This window comes from Pleurodeles waltl, chromosome 6 (assembly GCF_031143425.1).
Source record: "Pleurodeles waltl isolate 20211129_DDA chromosome 6, aPleWal1.hap1.20221129, whole genome shotgun sequence".
Taxonomy (NCBI): Eukaryota; Metazoa; Chordata; class Amphibia; order Caudata; family Salamandridae; genus Pleurodeles; species Pleurodeles waltl.
The window spans coordinates 718,121,320-718,142,639 of record NC_090445.1 but is presented as its reverse complement, the minus strand read 5'-3'; the positions used below and the strand labels follow the sequence as shown (position 1 = coordinate 718,142,639).

The 21,320-nt window shown below is 47.1% G+C and overlaps 1 protein-coding gene across 1 annotated transcript in view; it reads left to right on the top strand.

Annotated features, from left to right (window-relative positions):
* The window catches only part of PLPP4 (phospholipid phosphatase 4), a 682,158-nt gene extending 661,041 nt beyond the window's left edge, over positions 1-21,117 (top strand). Inside the window, exon 7 of the mRNA XM_069239228.1 lies at positions 20,499-21,117. Within this exon, the coding sequence (XP_069095329.1) occupies positions 20,499-20,698 (200 nt within the window). The 3' untranslated portion in view covers positions 20,699-21,117. The remainder of the gene's footprint in view (positions 1-20,498) is intronic.
* The last annotated feature ends 203 nt before the right edge of the window (positions 21,118-21,320 follow it).

Sequence of the window (21,320 nt, the reverse complement as noted above, 5' to 3'; positions counted from 1 at the left end):
CAATAGCGTAAAAAATTCTGATGTTATTGTGCTAACGACCGCCATGGTGCGCTGAATTATAAATACAGCGCAACCATGGTGTCGTTAGGTGACTGTAGGGGGGAGGCAAGAAAAATGGTGCATCAGGACCAATGCGCTACTTTCTTACAAATCTGCCCTTTGGTGTCTTCTATCCGTGTTACTGTGTGTGCTTGTAGGCTTGTGGGAAGAAAACAGACTAGCAGGGAAGTATGTTAATTTGTTTGAGAGGATGGACTCTGCAGTAAAGAAAAAACAGAAAGACCGAGTCTGTGCGTGATGGACAGGTGAGAAATGAGCAAGTAGAAGGGAGTAGAGACTGCTTATGTGCCTATGAAAAGCGAATAGCGAAAAGGAAAGAGACAGAAATTGTGAGGGAAAGAAGTATTTCCCTTTCTTAATGTTCAGGAAGTGGCTATGTGCATGCTCGTCCTACACTGTGGCTATATGCCTCCTCGACTGATACTCACTGTAGCCAGGAGTCTGTGAACCCGAGCTGTACAACCTTTCTGCATCGTGATTTTATTTTCTGGACAGAAATTGGTACTTTCATTTAAAATGAAAAAAAGCAAGCTGTTCGTGTCGCCCCCTCTTCCTCACACGGGCTGCTCCCAGTAGCTGAAATGCCCCACAGCACAGTCAGATTTCGAGACCCATTTGTCTTCATTGTCTTCAGCGCGCAGGCCTGGATTTACAGCCCCGCCGCGGGGCCGTGCCAATGCATATTCATCGAGCCAGCAGTGTAAGTGATGGCACCCCGCCGCGCCCCCAGACAAGGCCTTGCAGGCTTCCCGCCGTCGCTGCGCACGTCTTGGCCTCCTGCCAACCACCGGCTGCAGACAGCCAAGTGCATAAGGTGAGAAACAGCAAGCGGCAGAAGCTCTCGGCGAAGATTGACACGACCTCAGCAGAATCAATTAGCAAGCCCCGGGGGATCTCCTGTGCCCCGAAACGCTCGTCAGGCGACTCCGGCACGGTCAGTGACGAGGGCACGCCTAGTGGGCGCACTGTCGGCCTATTCGTAGTTTGTGTCACTCCTATGCGCCCACACGCTATTGCGTGGTGAGACAAGTGATGGGTTTTTGATTTTGTGGAGATGCAACAAAATATGTCAGCGACTGAGCGCCGCGACCTCTTCCACAACAAAGGACAACAGTTCAAGCAGGCGCACCATCTATTGGCTTCTTATTGGAACACTGCGTGTCAGTCTACTGCTTGTTGTAGCCAGAGTCCAGTGTAGGTTCAGGAGGCTGGATCCATGGCATTGTTAAAACATTGCACCAAGTTACATCCCAAACATCTAGCTTGAGTTAAGCCTCGGCTGCTCGCCCACATCTGCCCAGAGAGAAAAAAAGAGACTTTGATGAGGCCCGCTTTCTGTTACTGACTTGATATCCAATTGCAGGGACCCCCAGCTTACTCCTTTAACCCCTTCGCTGCCAGGCCTTTTCCCCCTCCTGTGCCGAGCCTTTTTTTGGCTATTTGGAGCAGTTCGCGCTTAGGCCCTCATAACATTTTGGTCACATAAGCTACCCACGCCAAATTTGCATCCTTTTTTCCAACATCCTAGGGATTCTAGAGGTACCCAGACTTTGTGGGTTCCCCAGAAGGAGGCCAAGAAATTAGCCAAAATACAGTGAAAATTTCGTTTTTTTCAAAAACATGGGAAAAAGGGGCTGCAGAAGAAGGATTGTGATTTTTTCCCTGAAAAGGGCATCAACAAAGGGTTTGCAGTGCTAAAATCACCAGCTTCCCAGCTTTCAGGAACAGGCAGACTTGAATCAGAAAACCCAATTTTTCAACACAATTTTGGCATTTTACTGGGACATAACCCATTTTTACGATTTTTTTTGTGCTTTCAGTCTCCTTCCAGTCAGTGACAGAAATGGGCATGAAACCAACGCTGGATCCCAGAAACCGCAACATTTCTGAAAAGTAGACAAAATTCTGAATTCAGCAAGGAGTAATTTGTGTAGATCCTACAAGGGTTTCCTACAGAAAATAACAACTGAAAAAGAAAAATATTGAAATTGAGGTGAAAAAAACATACATTTTTCTCTACGTTTTACTCTGTAACTTTTTCCTGCAATGTCAGATTTTCGAAAGCATTATACGTCTGCTGGACTCTTCTGGTTGCGGGGATATATAGGGCTTGTAGGTTCATCAAGAACTCTAGGTACCCAGAGCCAATAAATGACCTGCACCCTGCAGTGGGTTTTCATTCTGTACCAGGTATACAGCACTTCATTTGCTGAAATATAAAGAGTAAAAAATAGCTATCAAGAAAAACTTTGTATTTCCAAAATTGGCACAAGATAAGGTGTTGAGAAGCTGTGGTTATTTGCACATCTCTGAATTCCGGGGTGCCCATACTAGCATGTGAATTACAGGGCATTTCTCAAATAGACGTCTTTTTTACACACTGTCTTACATTTGTAAGGGAAAAATGTAGAGAAAGAAAAGGGGCAATAACACTTGTTTTGCTATTCTATGTCCCCCCAAGTCTCCTGATGAAAATGATACCTCACTTGTGTGGGTAGGCCTAGCGCCCGCGACAGAATATGCCCCAAAACACAACGTGGACACATCACAGAAAACACAGCTGTTTTTTTGCAAAGTGCCTACCTGTAGATTTTGGCCTCTAGCTCAGCCGGCACCTAGGGAAACCTACCAAACCTGTGCATTTTTGAAAACTACAGACCTAGGGGAATCCAAGATGGGGTGACTTGTGGGGCTCTGACCAGGTTCTGTTACCCAGAATCCTTTGCAAACCTCAAAATTTGGCTAAAAAAACGCATTTTCCTCACATTTCGGTGACAGAAAGTTCTGGAATCTGAGAGGAGCCACAAATTTCCTTCCACCCAGCGCTCCCCCAAGTCTCCTGATAAAAATGGTATCTCACTTGTGTGGGTAGGCCTAGCGCCAGCAACAGGATATGCCCCAAAACACAACGTGGACACATCACAGAAAACAGAGCTGCTTTTTGCAAAGTGCCTACCTGTAGATTTTAGCCTCTAGCTCAGCCGGCACCTAGGGAAACCTACCAAACCTGTGCATTCTTAAAAACTAGAGACCTAGGGGAATCCAAGATGGGGTGACTTGTGGGGCTCTGACCAGGTTCTGTTACCCAGAATCCTTTGCAAACCTCAAAATATGGCTAAAAAAACACATTTTCCTCACATTTCGGTGACAGAAAGTTCTGGAATCTGAGAGGAGCCACAAATTTCCTTCCACCCAGCGCTCCCCCAAGTCTCCCGATAAAAATGGTACCTCACTTGTGTGGGGAGGCCTAGCGCCCGCGACAGGATATGCCCCAAAACACAACGTGGACACATCACAGAAAACAGAGCTGTTTTTTGCAAAGTGCCTACCTGTAGATTTTGGCCTCTAGCTCAGCCGGCACCTAGGGATACCTTCCAAACCTGTGCATTTTTGAAAACTTGAGACCTAGGGGAATCCAATATGGGGTGACTTGTGGGGCTCTGACCAGGTTCTGTTTCCCAGAATCCTTTGCAAACCTCAAATTTTGGCTAAAAAAACGCATTTCCTCACATTTCGGTGACAGAAAGTTCTGGAATCTGAGAGGAGCCACAAATTTCCTTCTACCCAGCGTTCCCCCAAGTCTCCCGATAAAAATGATACCTCACTTGTGTGGGTAGGTCTAGCGGCCGCGACAGGAGACACCCCAAAACACAACGTGGACACATCCCATTTTTGGAAAGAAAACAGCTGTTTTTTGCAAAGTGCCTACCTGTAGATTTTGGCCTCCAGCTCAGCCGGCACCTAGGGAAACCTACCAAACCTGTGCATTTTTGAAAACTAGAGACCTAGGGGAATCCAAGATGGGGTGACTTGTGGGGCTCTGACCAGGTTCTATTACCCAGAATCCTTTGCAAACCTCAAAATTTGGCTAAAAAAACACATTTCCCTCACATTTCGGTGACAGAAAGTTCTGGAATCTGAGAGGAGCCACAAATTTCCTTCCATCCAGTGCTCCCCCAGGTTTCCCGATAAAAATGGTACCTCACTTGTGTGGGTAGGCCTAGCGCCCGCGACAGGATATGCCCCAAAACACAACGTGGACACATCACAGAAAACAGAGCTGTTTTTTGCAAAGTGCCTACCTGTAGATTTTGGCCTCTAGCTCAGCCAGCACCTAGGGAAACCTACCAAACCTGTGCATTTTTGAAAACTAGAGACCTAGGGGAATCCAAGATGGGGTGACTTGTGGGGCTCTGACCAGGTTCTGTTACCCAGAATCCTTTGCAAACCTCAAATTTTGGCTAAAAAAATGCATTTTCCTCACATTTCGGTGACAGAAAGTTCTGGAATCTGAGAGGACCTACAAATTTCCTTCCACCCAGCGTTCCCCCAAGTCTCCCGATAAAAATTATACCTCACTTGTGTGGGTAGGCCTAGCACCCACGACAGGAAATGCCCCAAAACGCAACGTGGACACATCACATTTTTTCATTGAAAACAGTGCCTACCTGTAGATTTTGGCCTCTAGCTCAGCCAGCACCTAGGGAAACCTACCAAACCTGTGCATTTTTGAAAACTAGAGACCTAGGGGAATCCAAGATGGGGTGACTTGTGGGGCTCTGACCAGGTTCTGTTACCCATAATCCTTTGCAAACCTCAAATGTTGGCTAAAAACATGCATTTTCCTCACATTTCGGTGACAGAAAGTTCTGGAATCTGAGAGGACCTACAAATTTCCTTCCACCCAGCGTTCCCCCAAGTCTCCCGATAAAATTATACCTCACTTGTGTGGATAGGCCTAGCGCCCACGACAGGAAACGCTCCAAAACGCAACGTGGACACATCACATTTTTTCATTGAAAACAGTGCCTACCTGTAGATTTTGGCCTCCAGCTCAGCCGGCACCTAGGGAAACCTACCAAACCTGTGCATTTTTTAAAACTAGAGACCTAGGGGAATCAAAGATGGGGTGACTTGTGGGGCTCTGACCAGGTTCTGTTACCCAGAATCCTTTTGAAACCTCAATTTTTGGCTAGAAAAATGCATTTTCCTCACATTTCGGTGACAGAAAGTTCTGGAATTTGAGAGGAGCCACAAATTTCCTTCCACCCAGCGTTCCTCCAAGTCTCCCGATAAAAATGATACCTCACTTGTGTGGGTAGGCCTAGCGGCCACGACAGGAGACGCCCCAAAACACAATGTGGACACATCCCATTTTTTTTTAAAGAAAACAGAACTGTTTTTTGCAAAGTGCCTACCTGTAGATTTTGGCCTCTAGCTCAGCCAGCACCTAGGGAAACCTACCAAACCTGTGCATTTTTGAAAACTAGAGACCTAGGGGAATCCAAGATTGGGTGACTTGTGGGGCTCTGACCAGGTTCTGTTACCCAGAATCCTTTGCAAACCTCAAATTTTGGCTAAAAAAATGCATTTTCCTCACATTTCTGTTACCCAGAATCCTTTGTAAACCTCAAATTTTGGCTAACAAAATGCATTTTCCTCACATTTCGGTGACAGAAAGTTCTGGAATCTGAGAGGAGCCACAAATTTCCTTCCACCCAGCGTTCCCCCAAGTCTCCCGATAAAAATGATACCTCACTTGTGTGGCTGGGCCAGGTGCCTGCAACAGATTAAGGCTTAAAACTTGTAGAGATAGAGGGGATAGCACAGCGAGTTTATAAGGACATATTCTTTTATACATCTTTAGACTGACTCTGCTTTGGGGACCCACATAAGTGAGTTGTCATTTTACTTGGGAGACTGAGGGGAACACTGGGGAGTAGGAATTTTGTGCTGGAGCGGTGATCCTACGAAGAAAAGTCAGGAAAATATGCTTTTTTATGCAAATTTTGAGGTTTACAGAGGAGTCTGGGTAAGAAAATGTTGGGGGATCCACGCAAGCCACACCTCCCTGGACTCCTTGGGGTGTCTAGTTTTAAAAACTTTCTGGGTTTGGTAGGTTTCCCTAGATGAAGGCCGCACCCAGGACCAAAAACATAGGTGCCCTCTCCCCCCCAAACACAGGTAGTTTTGTAATATATCGTTTTGATGTGTCCACATACATCCGTGATGTGCCAAACACTAAAATTGTGAAAAGAAACGCACTTAGGTTATGTGAAAAAGACCCCTCACCCACCAACCAAGTTGGTGGCATGCTTCATCATCGGGGTCCCACCTGAGGCACCTAGCGTGTCACAGGTGTGCTGCGACGCCTGATTACAGCGGAGCAGGTTTTGTCATTTTTCCCACACATACTGGTTGGATTTGGCACGAGGGTGAGTGATGGTTCAGTGGATCAAATTTTACTAACAAGAGCTTTCACAAAAATGAAATGCACTGTTAATAACTGAAAGGCAAAAAACTGAACCAATGACTCACAGCTCGTGAGCTGTAAAGCCGCGACAGGGCACCAACCGCTTTACAGTCCATTCACACAACTTTCATACATGATACACACAAGACCATTCACACCGCCAGCCACGGGCCCAGCACATTACAACACTCACATCGACAGACAGCGCCACTCAAGGGCCCATCACTTACATACGCCCACATGCCTGATACAACAATCACATCAGCTGATGGGAGTGTGTGGACTGGTGTTTGGCTGGCAGTGTGTTGCAGTAGCCAACAGCAAGTCAATATGTACACTCTCAGCCAAGCCCCACTCCACACACAATGGCATCATTTTTTAATTTTTTTTTTAAACAGCGGAACCCCTAACTAAGTAGAAAGAATTACAAAACTACAAACACAAAAGCTCTAACTAAGTACATGACAGAAATGCTAACCATGAAACTGAACACATGAAAATACAAAACAGACATGAGTTTACACTCATGGTTGTTCCCAGAAATTCTTCTGGGTGTGGTAATTCTTAAAACAACCACCCACACACAGCCCAGGCTTTGAAGGACAATCTGGGCAGTACATTCGAGTCTCCCTCCGGATACCTCTTCGAAAACACACTCTACATTTCTTAGCTGGAAAGTCTTTTTTGGGTGTGGGAGGAATGTGCTCAGCAAAGTGGCGATCTTTCAATCTAGCCACATCCTCCACCACTGCTTCTCTAGGAACTCTGGTCTGTTCCACCACAATAAGGCTCTCTATCACTGACTCCTGAAATTTCACAAATGTCATCTTTGACTCTGGAGACCTATCCCTAAACACAATAAAAGAATTGAAGATTGCTAAGTGGAAGAGGTGAATTGCTAACTTCTTATACCAAACGTAAGACTTACGAATAGCAGTATAAGGTTCCAACCTCTGATCAACTCTATCTACACCTCCCATGTGCTTATTATAATCTAAAATGCACACAGGTTTGCGCACTTCAGCAACCTGGCCCCAAACAGTCACGGGGGAAGTACTCTCATCATGGATGGTACTTAGCATGTAGACATCCCTCTTGTCTGAAAATTTCAAAGCTAGCAGCTCCTCATTCCACAAGGCACAGCACTGTCCCCTCTCAAGTTTTTTACAGACAAGCTCCCTTGGATAGCCTTTCCGGTTAGAACGGATTGTGCCACAAGCAACTGTGTCCACTCTAAACAATTCCTTGAACAACTGCACTCCAGTGTAGAAGTTATCTACATACAAATGGTGACCTTTGTTGAACAGTCGTCTACCAAGATCCCACCCAATTTTCACAGTAACTCCTAAAGTGGGAGGACAACCAGGGGGGGTCAATATTGGAATCCCCACCAGTGTAGACACGGAAACTATACACATATCCTCTCCTACTTTCAGACAGCATATACAATTTAATTCCATATCGTGCCCTTTTGCTAGGAACGTACTGCCTAAAAACCAAACTACCCTTGAAGAGGACCAAAGACTCGTCCACACTTATCTCTTTGCCTGGAACATAGACCTCCGAAAACCGATCTACAAAATGATCAATGACAGGCCTAATTTTAAAAAGACGGTCAGAATCTGGGTGATCCCGTGGCAAGGCTAATGCATTGTCAACAAAATGCAGCATCCTAAGAAGAAGCAAATACCGATTACGACTCATGGTTGCAGGAAATATAGCTGTTGCCATCAAGGGACTAGTAGACCAATAAGAAGCCAGTGACGGCTTCCTTATCAACCCCATCAAAAAATTCAAACCCAAAAACATTTTTATCTCCTCCAAATTTGTGGGAATCCACTGGGCAGCTCTAGAGTGTGGCCTAAGTCTAGCAGCGTTGTCCCTCAAATGCTGCTCCGCATACAAATTAGTCTGCTCAACAATCTCTTCCAAAAACACATCATCCATGAATAACTCAAAGAAATTGATAGGCAAAAAGTTCTCTGTATTGGCGTTACACCCCAGGAGACCAGTAAAGGCAGGCAACTCTGGCTGCTCCATGTTTGGGGCAACCCAGACATCAGGTCTTATAACGGGAAACCTTTCAGCCCCAGGTTGCTGCACTATTGGCACATCAGTGTCCTCCTGTAAAACAGGCCCTTCATCTGCACTGAGTGTGGCTTCATCATCGGAAGATTCCCCTCCAACAGAAACATCACTGCCAGAATCTCTCACTTCCTCCTCTGCCTCAGATGCAGAGTCCGTCTCATAATCATGATCAGACTGTGACTCAAAAAGCATACCAACCACCTGCTGAGCGGTCAAACTGCGGCTAGCCATGATCTCTCCTACTAAAATTAACTGGACAAATTCACCACCAACAACCAGCACTGTGTAAGACAAGTAAAAAAGTGTAGCTTTGTTAGTAAGAGTTATAAACTCAAAAACTATACCGCTCACTTGCCTGAAAAAGCTTGATTCACCAGCAACTACTCTGCACAGACACAGCAATCACCAATGATATCCCACTAAAAAGAAAGAAAGGCAAATTAGAAATAAGACAAAACAAATATCATTGTGCACAAATCTAAGGACAATTTCACACACAATCCTGCATTTAGTACACCCCCTACAAACATGTCATTCATGCATGGCAACAATACTCCTTTGGAGTAAATTGTTTTTACTTACCTAAAACATGCAACTGTGCAAACTGCAGGTCAACCACCGCCAAAACCGCAAGGAGCCACAGCAGATAAAGCAAACGCTTTGAACTAGAACAAAAAGGAGGAAAACATTTTTTATCACAAATGCAAATACTTCATCAGTTGACAAACACCCCACCATCAAACATTTAGAAATTGGTGCCTAAGTGGATTCTGCCATAGGGGCAGATGGGCCTACTAAAAGAAATAGGCCTGTCTGCCCCAAGGAGGCCAGAAAATACCTTTAGTAGTGTGTCCCCATGGGGAGCGACCCTTTCCAAAGGGGTCAGTCTTCAAACAAAAAAAACAAAAAAACACACACAACACTATCCCTAGTGCCTAAGTGGCTTCTGCCCCCCCCTGGGGGCAGATCAGCCTAAAAATAATAGGCTGATCTGTCTCCAAGGGGTGCAGAAATGGCCTCGGTACATGTGCCCCCAAAGTGGGGGGTGACCCTTGTCCAAGGCCCCCCCCATCCACTAACACACACACACACTATCCCTGGTGTCTAAGTGGCTTCTGCCCCCCTTGGGGGCAGGTGGGCCTAAAAAAATAGGCCCATCTGCCCCCAGGGGGGGCAGAAATGGCCAACAGGTCAATGCCCCCCTTGGGGGGGGGGTGCCCCGTGCCCAAGGGGACGCCCCCCCACAAAAATAAACAAATAAAAAATATCCCTGGCGTTCTAGTGGTTTCTGCCCCCCTTGGGGGCAGATCAGCCTAAAAATAATAGGCTGATCTGTCTCCAAGGGGTGCAGAAATGGCCTCGGTACATGTGCCCCCAAAGTGGGGGGCAACCCTTGCCCAAGGCCCCCCCCATCCACTAACACACACACACTATCCCTGGTGTCTAAGTGGCTTCTGCCCCCCTTGGGGGCAGGTGGGCCTAAAAGAATAGGCCCATCTGCCCCCAGGGGGGGCAGAAATGGCCAACAGGTCAATGTCCCCCTTGGGAGGGCGCCCCGTGGCCAAGGGGACGTCCCCCACAAAATTAAACACATAAAAAAAAATCCCTGGCGTTCTAGTGGTTTCTGCCCCCCTTGGGGCAGATCAGCCTTAAAATGATAGGCTGATCTGCCCCCAATGGCCCTAAAAGACATGCCCCCCAAAGGGGAGCGACCCTTGCCCAAGGGGCCGCCCCCCATCCACTACACACACAATCCCTGGTGCCTAAGTGGCTTCTGCCCAAAATAGGCCGATCTGCCCCCAAGGGGGGCAGAAAAGGCCAACAGTTCTATGACCCCTTGGGGGGGCGCCCCTTGCCCAAGGGGGCACCCCCCCACATAAATACACAAATAATAAAACATCCCTGGTGATCCAGTGGGGGCAGATCCGCCTAAAAAGTAGGCCAATCTGCCCCCAAGCAGGGCAGAAATGGCCGTAACTAATTTCCCCCACGAGGGGAGCGACCCTTGCCCAAGGGGCCGCTCCCCGCAAACAAGAAACACAACGAAAAACAAAAAAAAAACAAATCCCTGGTGTCTAGTGGGCATTCCTGCTGCCCGATCGCAATGCGATCGGGCAGCAGGAATGCTCAAAGAGACACCGGGGGAAAGGAAAAGCCTTTCCTTTCCCCCGGTGCCTCTTTCGGCAAAACCCCCCACCCACCGGGAAGAGGAACTCACCTCTTCTTCTCTCGCCGCACAGGAAGCAAATGGCTTCCTGTGCAGCGAGAACCCCATAATCGCGCGCTGACGTCATTATGGGGGGGTCGGGGGTGGAAGAGGAAGGGGAAGGGCTTCCCCTTCCATCCCTGACTTCTGGGGGGTGGGGGGAAGCACACAGAGGGAGCGAGAGCGCTCCCTCTGGGCTGTGTGCCGAGGACGTAGTGGTTACGTCCTCGGCACAGCAGCACTGTGCCGAAGGACGTAACCACTACGTCCTCGGCACAGAATGGGTTAAGGAGAGCCTAATGTGGCAGTGACTGTGTATCCAGTGTCCACAGTTGACATAATACTTAACACTGAAATAATTTGATCAGATTTAGAAATGGTTTTCCTTCTTCCTATTCCAGTTGATTTATAGTCAATATTTTTTGGTAAGGAAATAGTGGTGTTGAGGGAGTCAGCCCCCACACCTTGTGCCATAGTTTTTAGTAGATGTTGCCTAACCTCGCTTAGGGGTGTTTTGCCTGTTCTTGCCTCCCCTGGGTGTTCATGGCTAGATTTCTACGATTGATGAAGGGCACAAAGCGAATCAGCCATCAGACAATGAGTATAGAATACAGTAAGTGGATTGACAATTTTGTGTCGACCATCTCTACTGGTCAGCCTTTCATTTTCCAGCAAAGAACATTTCTCAGGATCTCTGAGAACAACCCAGGAACATTCTTGATGGAAAAGAATCTGCTTTCCGGCATAATTGATAGTTACAAATGGGGAAGCTGGATTTTTATATCCCCAGAAAAACCCAGATTCGAATTGTGCTGAAAAGGGCAGATACTGCAGGAAAACAAGGTGCATGAGTTTTCGCTAGAAAAGGATGGTAAATAGACATCGGTCAAGTAATTGAAGCCCAGTGGTACATTTTTAATTTTTCTTTAAATTCATTAGCTACACAGGTTCACCTTTTAGTCACATTTCTGAAGAGGAGTGCTTAAGTTAACACATTAACAAGTGTCAGTACCCAGAACTATTCTCTGCAGAAGAAGATCATTTATACACCCTTTGTAGTCGAATTCTCAAAAATAAAGAAGTGACACGAATCTGATAACAATTGAGTATATTTATAAGCAATACGGCCAGGAGTACAGTCCAGTTCTGCAACCTAAACCACATTCAACTCAGCTCTTACAAACAGCGTCTTTTATAGTCTTAGTTGAGGTTTATATTCCACCTCCTTCATAGTACTTATAATTAACAAAGGCAATAATTCTTCAATAAACATCTGTCTGCTTGTTACAAAAATGCAGCTGTAACATATATAACATAATTATACATCTTCTAACCTGCACAGTGTCCTTCGATCTTACCCTCTGAACTCTATCAATATGTCCTCCCTACACATATACTAGGGTTAGAAGTTTTATGGTCTGTCTCTCACTCCCTGCCAGCCTTGAAACACAAACATCTAGTGCAGTGTCTCTCGTTCAGGCCTGCCATGATTTACTCCTTCTCCTAACCCTGGTATCAGAAAGTGGCTCAGATTCTCCCCTGTGTATGTGTTCCTCTAAATTATCTGTGTTATGCGGAGTCCAACTTTAACTGCTTTGCCCTGCACCTGGCCTCTTCCTTCATCCTCCTTCCTGTCCTTGCACTCCAGTCTAACATCGTACCCAGATTAAGGCCTGTATTTCTCTCATACAATGTACACTTACATTTCCCTTCTATGTCGTGTGTTGACCAGAGTAGGCCTACCGTCATTTTCTTGATTCCTACCACATTCTCCCCTCTAATAGAATTTTCAACTACTTACTCACTTTTCCTGTCCAATGCACCTATCTCAGTGTATGCATTCTGCTTCTCCTTCCACACTTTACTAACTATTCTACTAGTGAACATCCCTCCCAATTTCTGACTATTGGATTTACAACATCCTGCAATAATCTGAATGAGACAATGCATCAAAAGGATCAACACAAGGATTGGAAGAAGTCCTTTAAGGAATTCTGGTAACCAGGACGGCATCCACCAAAACAACCCTGGAAACCACTCGTTGGAGGCACCCCCTTCTTCTACAATTCTCTTCTGTAGATTATGCGAAGTCTGTATGGCCTCTGTTATTGTTCTATTGTCAGCATCATTAGCCAGCATGTATGTGCAACAAGCCATACCAATCTTGACACAAACTCCTCCCTCCATCGCCGTCATCAAGTCTAGCACATACCTATGTTGCATGAGCAGTACTCGCACTGCCCCCAACTCTTCTTTGATTACATTGAAACCATCTTCTGTGGCATTGATGGCTTTCATCAGTTCCCAATGTGTTATCTTTCTGCCTGTTCTCTGGTGTACTGCACACTAGGTATTGCCCCTTCTCTTCTTCTCTGTTCATGGCTTGCCCGAGGTGCTGTTGGGACGAAGCCAGATGTTCCCCCTGCTTCCTTCACATCTGTCCCACCCTCCTCAGGTTCAACCCGTACTGGATCCAGATATCCTGACGCTGGCAGAATAGGGAATAGACCATACAGTGGGGGTCCCCCTGGAGCCCCTACTGGTGGTGTCTTGTGTGCTTGTGTCGTTGTCTTTTCTGACACTGTTGATTTTACATTTGTCTTCATATCACAGAAGACCCGCCATAACAACAAAATAGCTTCCCTTTTATTTCTCTTTTTCTTCTGATATTTAGATTTAATGTAAGTCAATATATGTTCAACTATGTCTTCATCAAATGTCCCTTCCTTTGGCAATGACTGAGCGTGGACTTTAGTATCTCTATACCATTGCTTACAATATTTCTGTATTTTCTTTTTGTCTGACGGGAACGTTTTTATCATATGTTTCAGGGGAGTATCCATTTCTTGCCCAGAACACACGCTTCCTAAATATCTATATACTCTTTATTGATATCTACTCTTTATGTCCCCTCTCTGCTCTTCGTTTCCATCACTACTATGTATATATATCTCCTTATCAATGTCACTAACCTATAGCAGTGTACTTGACGAAGAGATGTTCTCATGGAGTGTTACCTGACTTGACATACTTCGTCGTAAGGCCGTACTGGTGAACATCAACAATACTAATCGCCAACCTGTGTAGCACTTCTTCTATGTCAATGTCGGGTGTGGGTGCATTTAAAGGGGCAAAGTGGATTGTTACCTGACGCAATATAGGTCATAACATTAACATGAATAAATAGTTTTAGTAGTGGTGTCTGGGGACATGGCGTCCCTTCCATCATTTAAAACCCCAGAATTATACAAGTCTGTGAAAAATGCAAATCCAAAGAAGTGAAAACGCAATATTTATTACACTAAAAATAACAAGAAATTAAATATGCCAGCCAAAATCAATCTTGAGTACTTGAATTATCAAGACCAGAGAAAGAAATACATATATACATGCTATAACCGTGAGGAATCCACAGGCAGTTAATGTATCCACCAGAAAAAGCGTTACCGAAGGTAAGTAACTTATTCTTCTGATGGATACACCTACCTGTGGATTCCTCACCTAAAGAATAGAGTCCCAAAGCAGTACTACCTCCGGAGGTGGGTGCTGGAATGGTCAAACCAAGAAATCCTGCAGCACCGAGCGAGCAAAATGGCCATCCGTCCTAACCTCAGAATCCAAACAATAATGTTTGACAAAAGTATGGAGGGATGCCCAAGTTGACGCCCTGCAGATGTCAACCACAGGAACACCCCTAGCCAAAGCCGAAGAGGCAGCCTTAGCTCTGGTGGAATGGGCACGAAGCCCTACAGGTGGTTCTTTCTTTGCTAAGGAATAACAAAGCTTAATACAGAGAATGACCCACCTGGATAGCGTTCTCTTGTGGATTGCTCTGCCTTTCCTCTTCCCCACGTATCCAACGAAGAGCTGATCATCTAGCCTGAACTCCCTTGTCCTGTCAACAAAGAAGCTCAATGCTCTTCGTGGATCCAGTCGGTGGAGCCTCTCTTCCTCCTTGGATGGATGAGGCGGAGGGTAAAAGGAAGAGAGAGTAATAGACTGCCCCAAGTGAAAGGGTGTAACAATCTTCGGGAGGAAAGCCGCCTTGGTCCTTAACACCACTTTGTCTCTAAAGAAGGAAAGGTATGGAGACTCTACACTAACAGCCTGAAGCTCACTGACTCTTCCGGCCGATGTTATGGCTACCAGCAATACAGTCTTAAGAACAAGCAAACGCAAAGCACAACAATGCATTGGTTCAAATGGCGATCCCATTAGAAATGCTACTACTAAATTAAGGTCCCAGTGAGGCATAACAAATGGTGAGGGCGGAAACTTATTAGTGAGCCCCTTAACAAACCTCAAAACAATTAGAGATTTAAACAAGGAAGTTTGATCAGGGAGGCACAGAAAAGCCAACAGTGCGGATAAATAGCCCTTAACTGTGGCAACTGCATAACCCTTCTGTGCCAAAGACAGAGCAAATGATAATATATCATACAAGTGAGCCTTTAAGGAATCAATTTGGTTCTCTCCACACCAACGTACAAATTTAGCCCATCGACTTGCATAGATCGATTTGGTGGAGTGTCGCCTGGCCGATAAAATAACATCCACCACTTCCGGTGGGAGAGAAAAAGCACTCAGATTGCCCCGTTCAATCTCCAGGCATGAAGGTGCAGACTCTGGAGGTGGGGGTGTAGAATCTGCCCCTGCGACTGCGAGAGGAGGTCCACCCTGTAAGGGAGACGGAGCAGAGGGCACAGAGAGATGGAGAAGGTCTGTGTACCACACCCTTCTTGGCCAATCCGGGGCTATCAAGATGACCTGGGCCCGGTCTTGGTGGATCTTCCTCAAAACTCGAGGAATCAGGGGTATGGGAGGAAACGCGTAAAGCAACTGACCCTTCCAGGACATCTGAAACGCGCCCCCCAAAACTCCTTGCACCTGATACTGGAGGCTGCAAAATAACGGGCACTGCGCTTTCTCCTGAGTAGCAAACAGATCTATCTGCGGACACCCCCACATCTGGAAGATGTAAGAACCAGATCCGGATGAAGACGCCACTCGTCGACTGAGAACATCTGCACGTACATTCAGAACCCCGGCCAAATGATTTGCTACCAAGCAAATCTTGTGGTCCTGAAGCCAGGACCAGAGTAGAAGAACTTCTCTGTTTATATACCACATCGTGGTAGTGTTGTCCGTCAGAATCTAGACTGACAGACTGCGAATGGAAGGGAGGAAGGCCTTGAGAGCCAGACGTACTGCCCGCAATTCCAACAGATTGATGTGAAATCTCTGTTCCACTGGAGACCAAAGGCCTTTGACCTCCATGTCCCCCAGATGAGCTCCCCACCCTAGAGTGGAAGCATCTTTTACAACTGTGGCCACCGGCTGAGGCAGCGAGAACGGCCTTTTTTTTTGTGACAGGTTGCCGATCGCTGCCCACCACTGAAGATCCACTGGTGATCTCTGGTGATCTCTGGTGATCGTGATCGAATCTTCGAGATCCCCTTTGTGCTGAAACCACTGCCTGCGGACACACCACTGAAGAGCCCTCATGTGCCAGCGTGCATGAGTGACCAGCAGTATGCAAGAAGCAAACAGACCAAGCAGACGAAGGATCTTGAGGAATGGAACTACCGCTCCATTTTGAAACATCGGAATCAACGCCTGAATGTCTTGGACCCGCTGGGGCGGAGGAAAGGCCCGATTCAATGTCGTGTCCAGTACTGCCCCTATGAATAGGAGGCATTGAGAGGGCTCCAGGTGAGATTTGGGCACATTGATTGAAAAACCCAGGTCGTACAACAACTGAATTGTCGACTGAAGGTGACGCCGCACGAGCTCCGGAGTCTTGGCTTTGATCAACCATTCGTCCAGTTAGGGAAACACCGCTATCCCTCTTCTTCTGAGCTCTGCCGCTACCACCGCCATCACCTTTGTGAAGACTCGAGGTGCTGAAGTAAGACCAAACGGGAGGACCGCAAACTGATAATGCTGTGATCCCACCACAAACCGGAGATACTTCCTGTGCGTTTGAGGATCGGAATATGGAAGTACGCATCCTGAAAATCAACAGACACCATCCAATCCCCTTTGTTCAACGCCAAAAGGATTGAAAGGGTGAAAGGGTCAGCATTTTGAACTTTTCCTGCCTGAAGAACCAATTCAAAATCCTCAAGTCCAGAATTGGTCTCAACCGACCATCCTTTATGGGGATCAGGAAGTATCTTGAATAACAGCCCTGACCCCTCACCTTCTCGGGAACCAACTCTACTGCGCCTTTTGCCAATAGGGATAACACCTCCTGTTGCAGTAACAGAAGATGGTCTTCCGAACAGAAGGATGGGCGGGGAGGGAAGGGAGGAGGGAACTCCCGAAAGGGAAGAGCATACCCTCTCTTCACAATGTCGATGACCCAAGAGTCTGATGTTATAAACTCCCATATTGGAAGAAATTGGGCAAGTCTCCCCCCTACCGGAGACAAGTGAACAGGGAGTGGTGGAGGACTAAGGCTGCTTTCCCTGCTGCACCCCTCCTGAGGAAGAGGAAGAGGCAGAGTGCTGCTGGGTTGCTCCTCTTGTACGTACTCTGCCCCTGCCTCTAAAGGATCTGTAAGGTAGGGAGCTTGCAGATTGTTGTGGTGCCTGGAATCTGCCACGAAAGGAGGAGCCACGTCCAAAACCCCTAAACTTCCTATACGACCTAAAGGAAGAGGAAGTAACTGCCTGAAGTCCTAACGACCTCGCTGTGGCTCTGCTTTCTTTGAAACGTTCAAGAGCAGAATCTGCCTTTGTCCCAACGAGTTTTTCTCAATCAAAAGGCAGATCCAGGAGAGTCGCCTGCACATCCATAGAAAAGCCTGATGAGCGCAGCCAAGCCTGAGCCTCGATCATATGGATGTGTCTATAGCCCTTGACACAGAGTCAGAGGTGTCCAACCCAGACTGGATCACCTGGGTTGCCGCCGCCTGAGCATCCGCTAGCAAATGCAACACCTCTTGTGGCAAGTTTGGATGACCTTTTACTTCCTCCATAAGGGCATGAATATAACGTCCCAAAATGCAGGTTGCATTGGTCGATTTCAAGGCCATACTGCATGACGAAAAGGCCTTCTTTGCCGCGTGGTCCATTTTCTTTGACTCCCTATCCGCATGGGTCCCGGGGAACGAACCAGGGGATGACCGGGAAGAGCAGGAAGCCTGAACAACCAAACTCTCCGGAGTTGGATGTTTGGAGAGGAAGTCCGGGTCACCTGGAGCCGCACAATAGCGCCTTGCTACCGCCCTGTTGACAGCTATAGAAGTCACAGGTTTCCTCCAAATGTCCTTGATGGGGTCCAGGAAAGCCTCATTGAAGGGCAAGAGAGGCTCCACCACCACCGAGGCTGGATGCAGCACTTCCGTCAAAAGGTTCCTTTTCGCATCACAGCCGGAAGAGGAAGATCTAAAAAGTCTGCAGCCTTCCTTATTACTGCATGAAAAGATGCAGCTTCTTTGGTATACTCCCCAGGGGAAGCCAAATCCCATTCAGGGGAAGTATCAATACCGCTTGCAGTGTCCAGACCCTGAAAATCACCCGAAGGCTCCAAGATTTCGCCTTCCTCCAGATGTTGCCTGCTATATTCCTCTTCCTCCAGGAGGCGCAAAGCTAGACGTCTGGACCGGAGTCTGGACTCGAGACCCAGTGTCGATAAGGCGTCGGCCGACGCCGAAGATCTTCGTCGGCGTCGTTCTTCGGATCCATCCGACGCCGGACCCTCCGGCGCCACAGGCACCTTGGCAGTAGACTGGATCCGTGGAGAATCCACTGGCGCCGGAGTTGCAGACGTTGTAGGCGTCACTGTTCTCCTTGGCGACGCCAAGGGCATCGGCGCCGCAGCGGCTCCAGACGGCAAAAATGGCATGAAGGGCGTCAGCTTGTAAGGAGCTGGAGCACCTAAATTAAAAGCTAAAGGACCCGACGGACCCGCATGCCCTCCACCGGGCGCCATGGTGGAAAAGATATTGAACATGGCATTTAAAAATGTAGCAGGATCTGTACCCGGCGCCGGGAAATCTGAGTATGTTTGCGGTGTCGGCGCCGGCATAGAAGCCGATGATGGGCCAGGCAACTCCTGCTCCAGCGAATCTGCCGGCTCTTGAAGTGGCTCGACTTCAAACACTGACAAAGGTGAAGTCGGAGTCGTAGGAGGCGGAGGAGTGACGGTCGGGCTAATCTCCCACGTCGGATGGCGCCGAGCTGATGGAGATGCAGATCTGGACCTACCTCTACTCGATCGGCGCCGGGAGTCGTGATGGCGCGAGAGTCTCCATGACAATGATGAGTCCTCGAAGATTTCGAAGAGGACTCTCTCCGATGCCGCCTTTCCTTCCTCTTCTTGGAACGGGCCAGGAACAATTTAGGCTCTCTTTCCTTAAGCACCTTAGGGTTCATGCGCTGGCAGGAACCGCATGACTCGACCTCATGGTCGGAACTAAGGCACCAGATACAATTTTCATGGGGGTCAGTGACCGACATCCGACCCCCACACTGGTTACAAGGCTTAAAACCAGATTTTCTTGGCTGCGACATTGTAACTACAGATGCGCAACTGTAGCTCCCTGTTAGCCTAAAAAAAAAAACTTTATTCGAAGGCACAGAAAAAAGGGAACTGATGTCTGCACGTCGACGAGGGCTTCTTATTGCCTAGATGACGTCATACGTGTTTGGTGGAGTCAGGCTATTGTGACGTCATCATCGACGTGCAGAGCTAGAAGAAATTTCCGTTGAAGCTGGCGCGAGGGGAAAATTCTTTTGGTGAGGAATACACAGGTAGGTGTATCCATCAGAATTTTTTTTTTTTAGGACAAGCCATACAAACTTTTAATTACCATACAAATATAGAGCACAGTATCACATCCATTTAACATAAGAAAAGCTCACAAAATAATTATAATTCTGTTTTACACCAAAATATCAGTCTGTGTTGCTCTATGGAACATTCCGAACCTTGAGAGGCCTGAAATGGACATATACATTTGCTTTTCCTACCAGAGCAAGACACAGGGAAAGGGGCAGCCATATATATAGCTTAGGTAGCCACTGGGGCATCTCCCCTCTCAAGGACAATTTCCTCCCCCTTCTCCCATGGTACCCTGGAGAGGGCAGGTAGGAGACCTACCCTCCATATAACTAGCACAAGCATGTGCCTGCCCCCTTCATGTCTATTTCCTTCCTTGCCTAAACTAAGTTAGAAAAAAGTAGAATATGAGGTAGTTCTCAATTGGCTCTCTAAACTCTCGAAGGACAACACAGGCTCTCCCTTTGATTGCCTTTCAGTGAACCTCTTAATTGCCACATTCATCTCACCCCAATCTGTTGCAAAAAAACTTAACTCTCCACTATCATACCTGCTGTGTATTTTTCCTCTTCCTCCTTGAACACACAGAGTGACTTGTTCATCATCCGTGATGTTGTAGGTTGCACCACTATTGATGGATGTGGCAATTGGAGGCTGGTGTGCTCCTGATGGATGTGGCGCTTGGTAGTTGGTATGGCCCTGATGTATGTGGCGATTGCCGGTTGGTGTGCTCCTGATGGATGTGGTGCTTGGGGGTTGATGTGGTCCTGATGTATGTGGGGATTAGCAGTTGGCATGCGCCTGATGGATGGGGTGCTTTGCAGTTGGCGTGCTCCTGATGGATGTGGTGCTTGGCGGTTTGAGTGGTCCTGATGGATGTGGTGATAGGCAGTTGGTGTGGTCCTGATGGATTTGGTGACTGGAAGTTGGTATGCTCTCTAGGTGCTCATTCCTAGACATCTTCTGCTAGTATATAGTCATCTGACTCAACAATGGTCCCTAAGCCTTGCACTCTTCTGCTCCACCACATCGGACTACCTGACCTGCGGAAAAGCCATATCATGGTTCCAATAACAGGTATGTTTTTTTGTCGATCCCTTACAGATGCCTTTGTGGGAGGACTGATTGGCCTGCTCTTTGCCTATGCCTGCTACCGCCAGCATTATCCTGCACTGACATGCAAGTCCTGTCACCAACCGTATGTCTGCCTCCGTGCCCAGCCGAAACCGCACAAGGAAGAGCATCCCCCAGTGGAGAACGCCACAGGCCTCCCCCTGGAGGGTGTAACGGAAGGGCCCGTATGACCAGCATAGACATTAGTTGAACTCATACATTCCCTCCTACCCAAGGGCACCTTCGTACATTCTTCATCTTCCATTTTTAGTTTTTCAAAGATCCAGCAGGAAATCTTGATTACAACGTTCCTGCAGTTTCCAGCCATGGATGAGCTCCATCTCCTTTATATGTATTTTTGGTCTAAAAGGATTATAGAGTTTTAAAATAAAAAGTAAGAAAAACTTGAAAAAATTAAGGAAAGCAACAGCCTCAACGTGGCTTTTATACTCCGGAAAGCATTCTGTGTTCTGATGACTGGCTTTCAGTCTTGTGCTGCTCGAACTGTTGTTTGTGTAACTTTGTCTTCTTAAAAATGATGTATCCATGATGGAGATGTTTTCACTTTTTCACTGTTTTTGACAAAAATAAAGGTACTCATGGTGAATATAAATGTAGTCTTATTCATATGTTGCTGTTCTAACCAGGATGGTTTATAAAAATTTTCTTCTCCACTGGGCCATCAGGAGAGAGGGTGCAGAAATTTATTTTTTTCTACAAGCCCCACGGTTTTTAGGGCGCTGTGCTGGTGCTGCAACATTAGTTTATAAATTCAAACCACAAATGCCCTATTAATTAATGCCAAGGCAACTA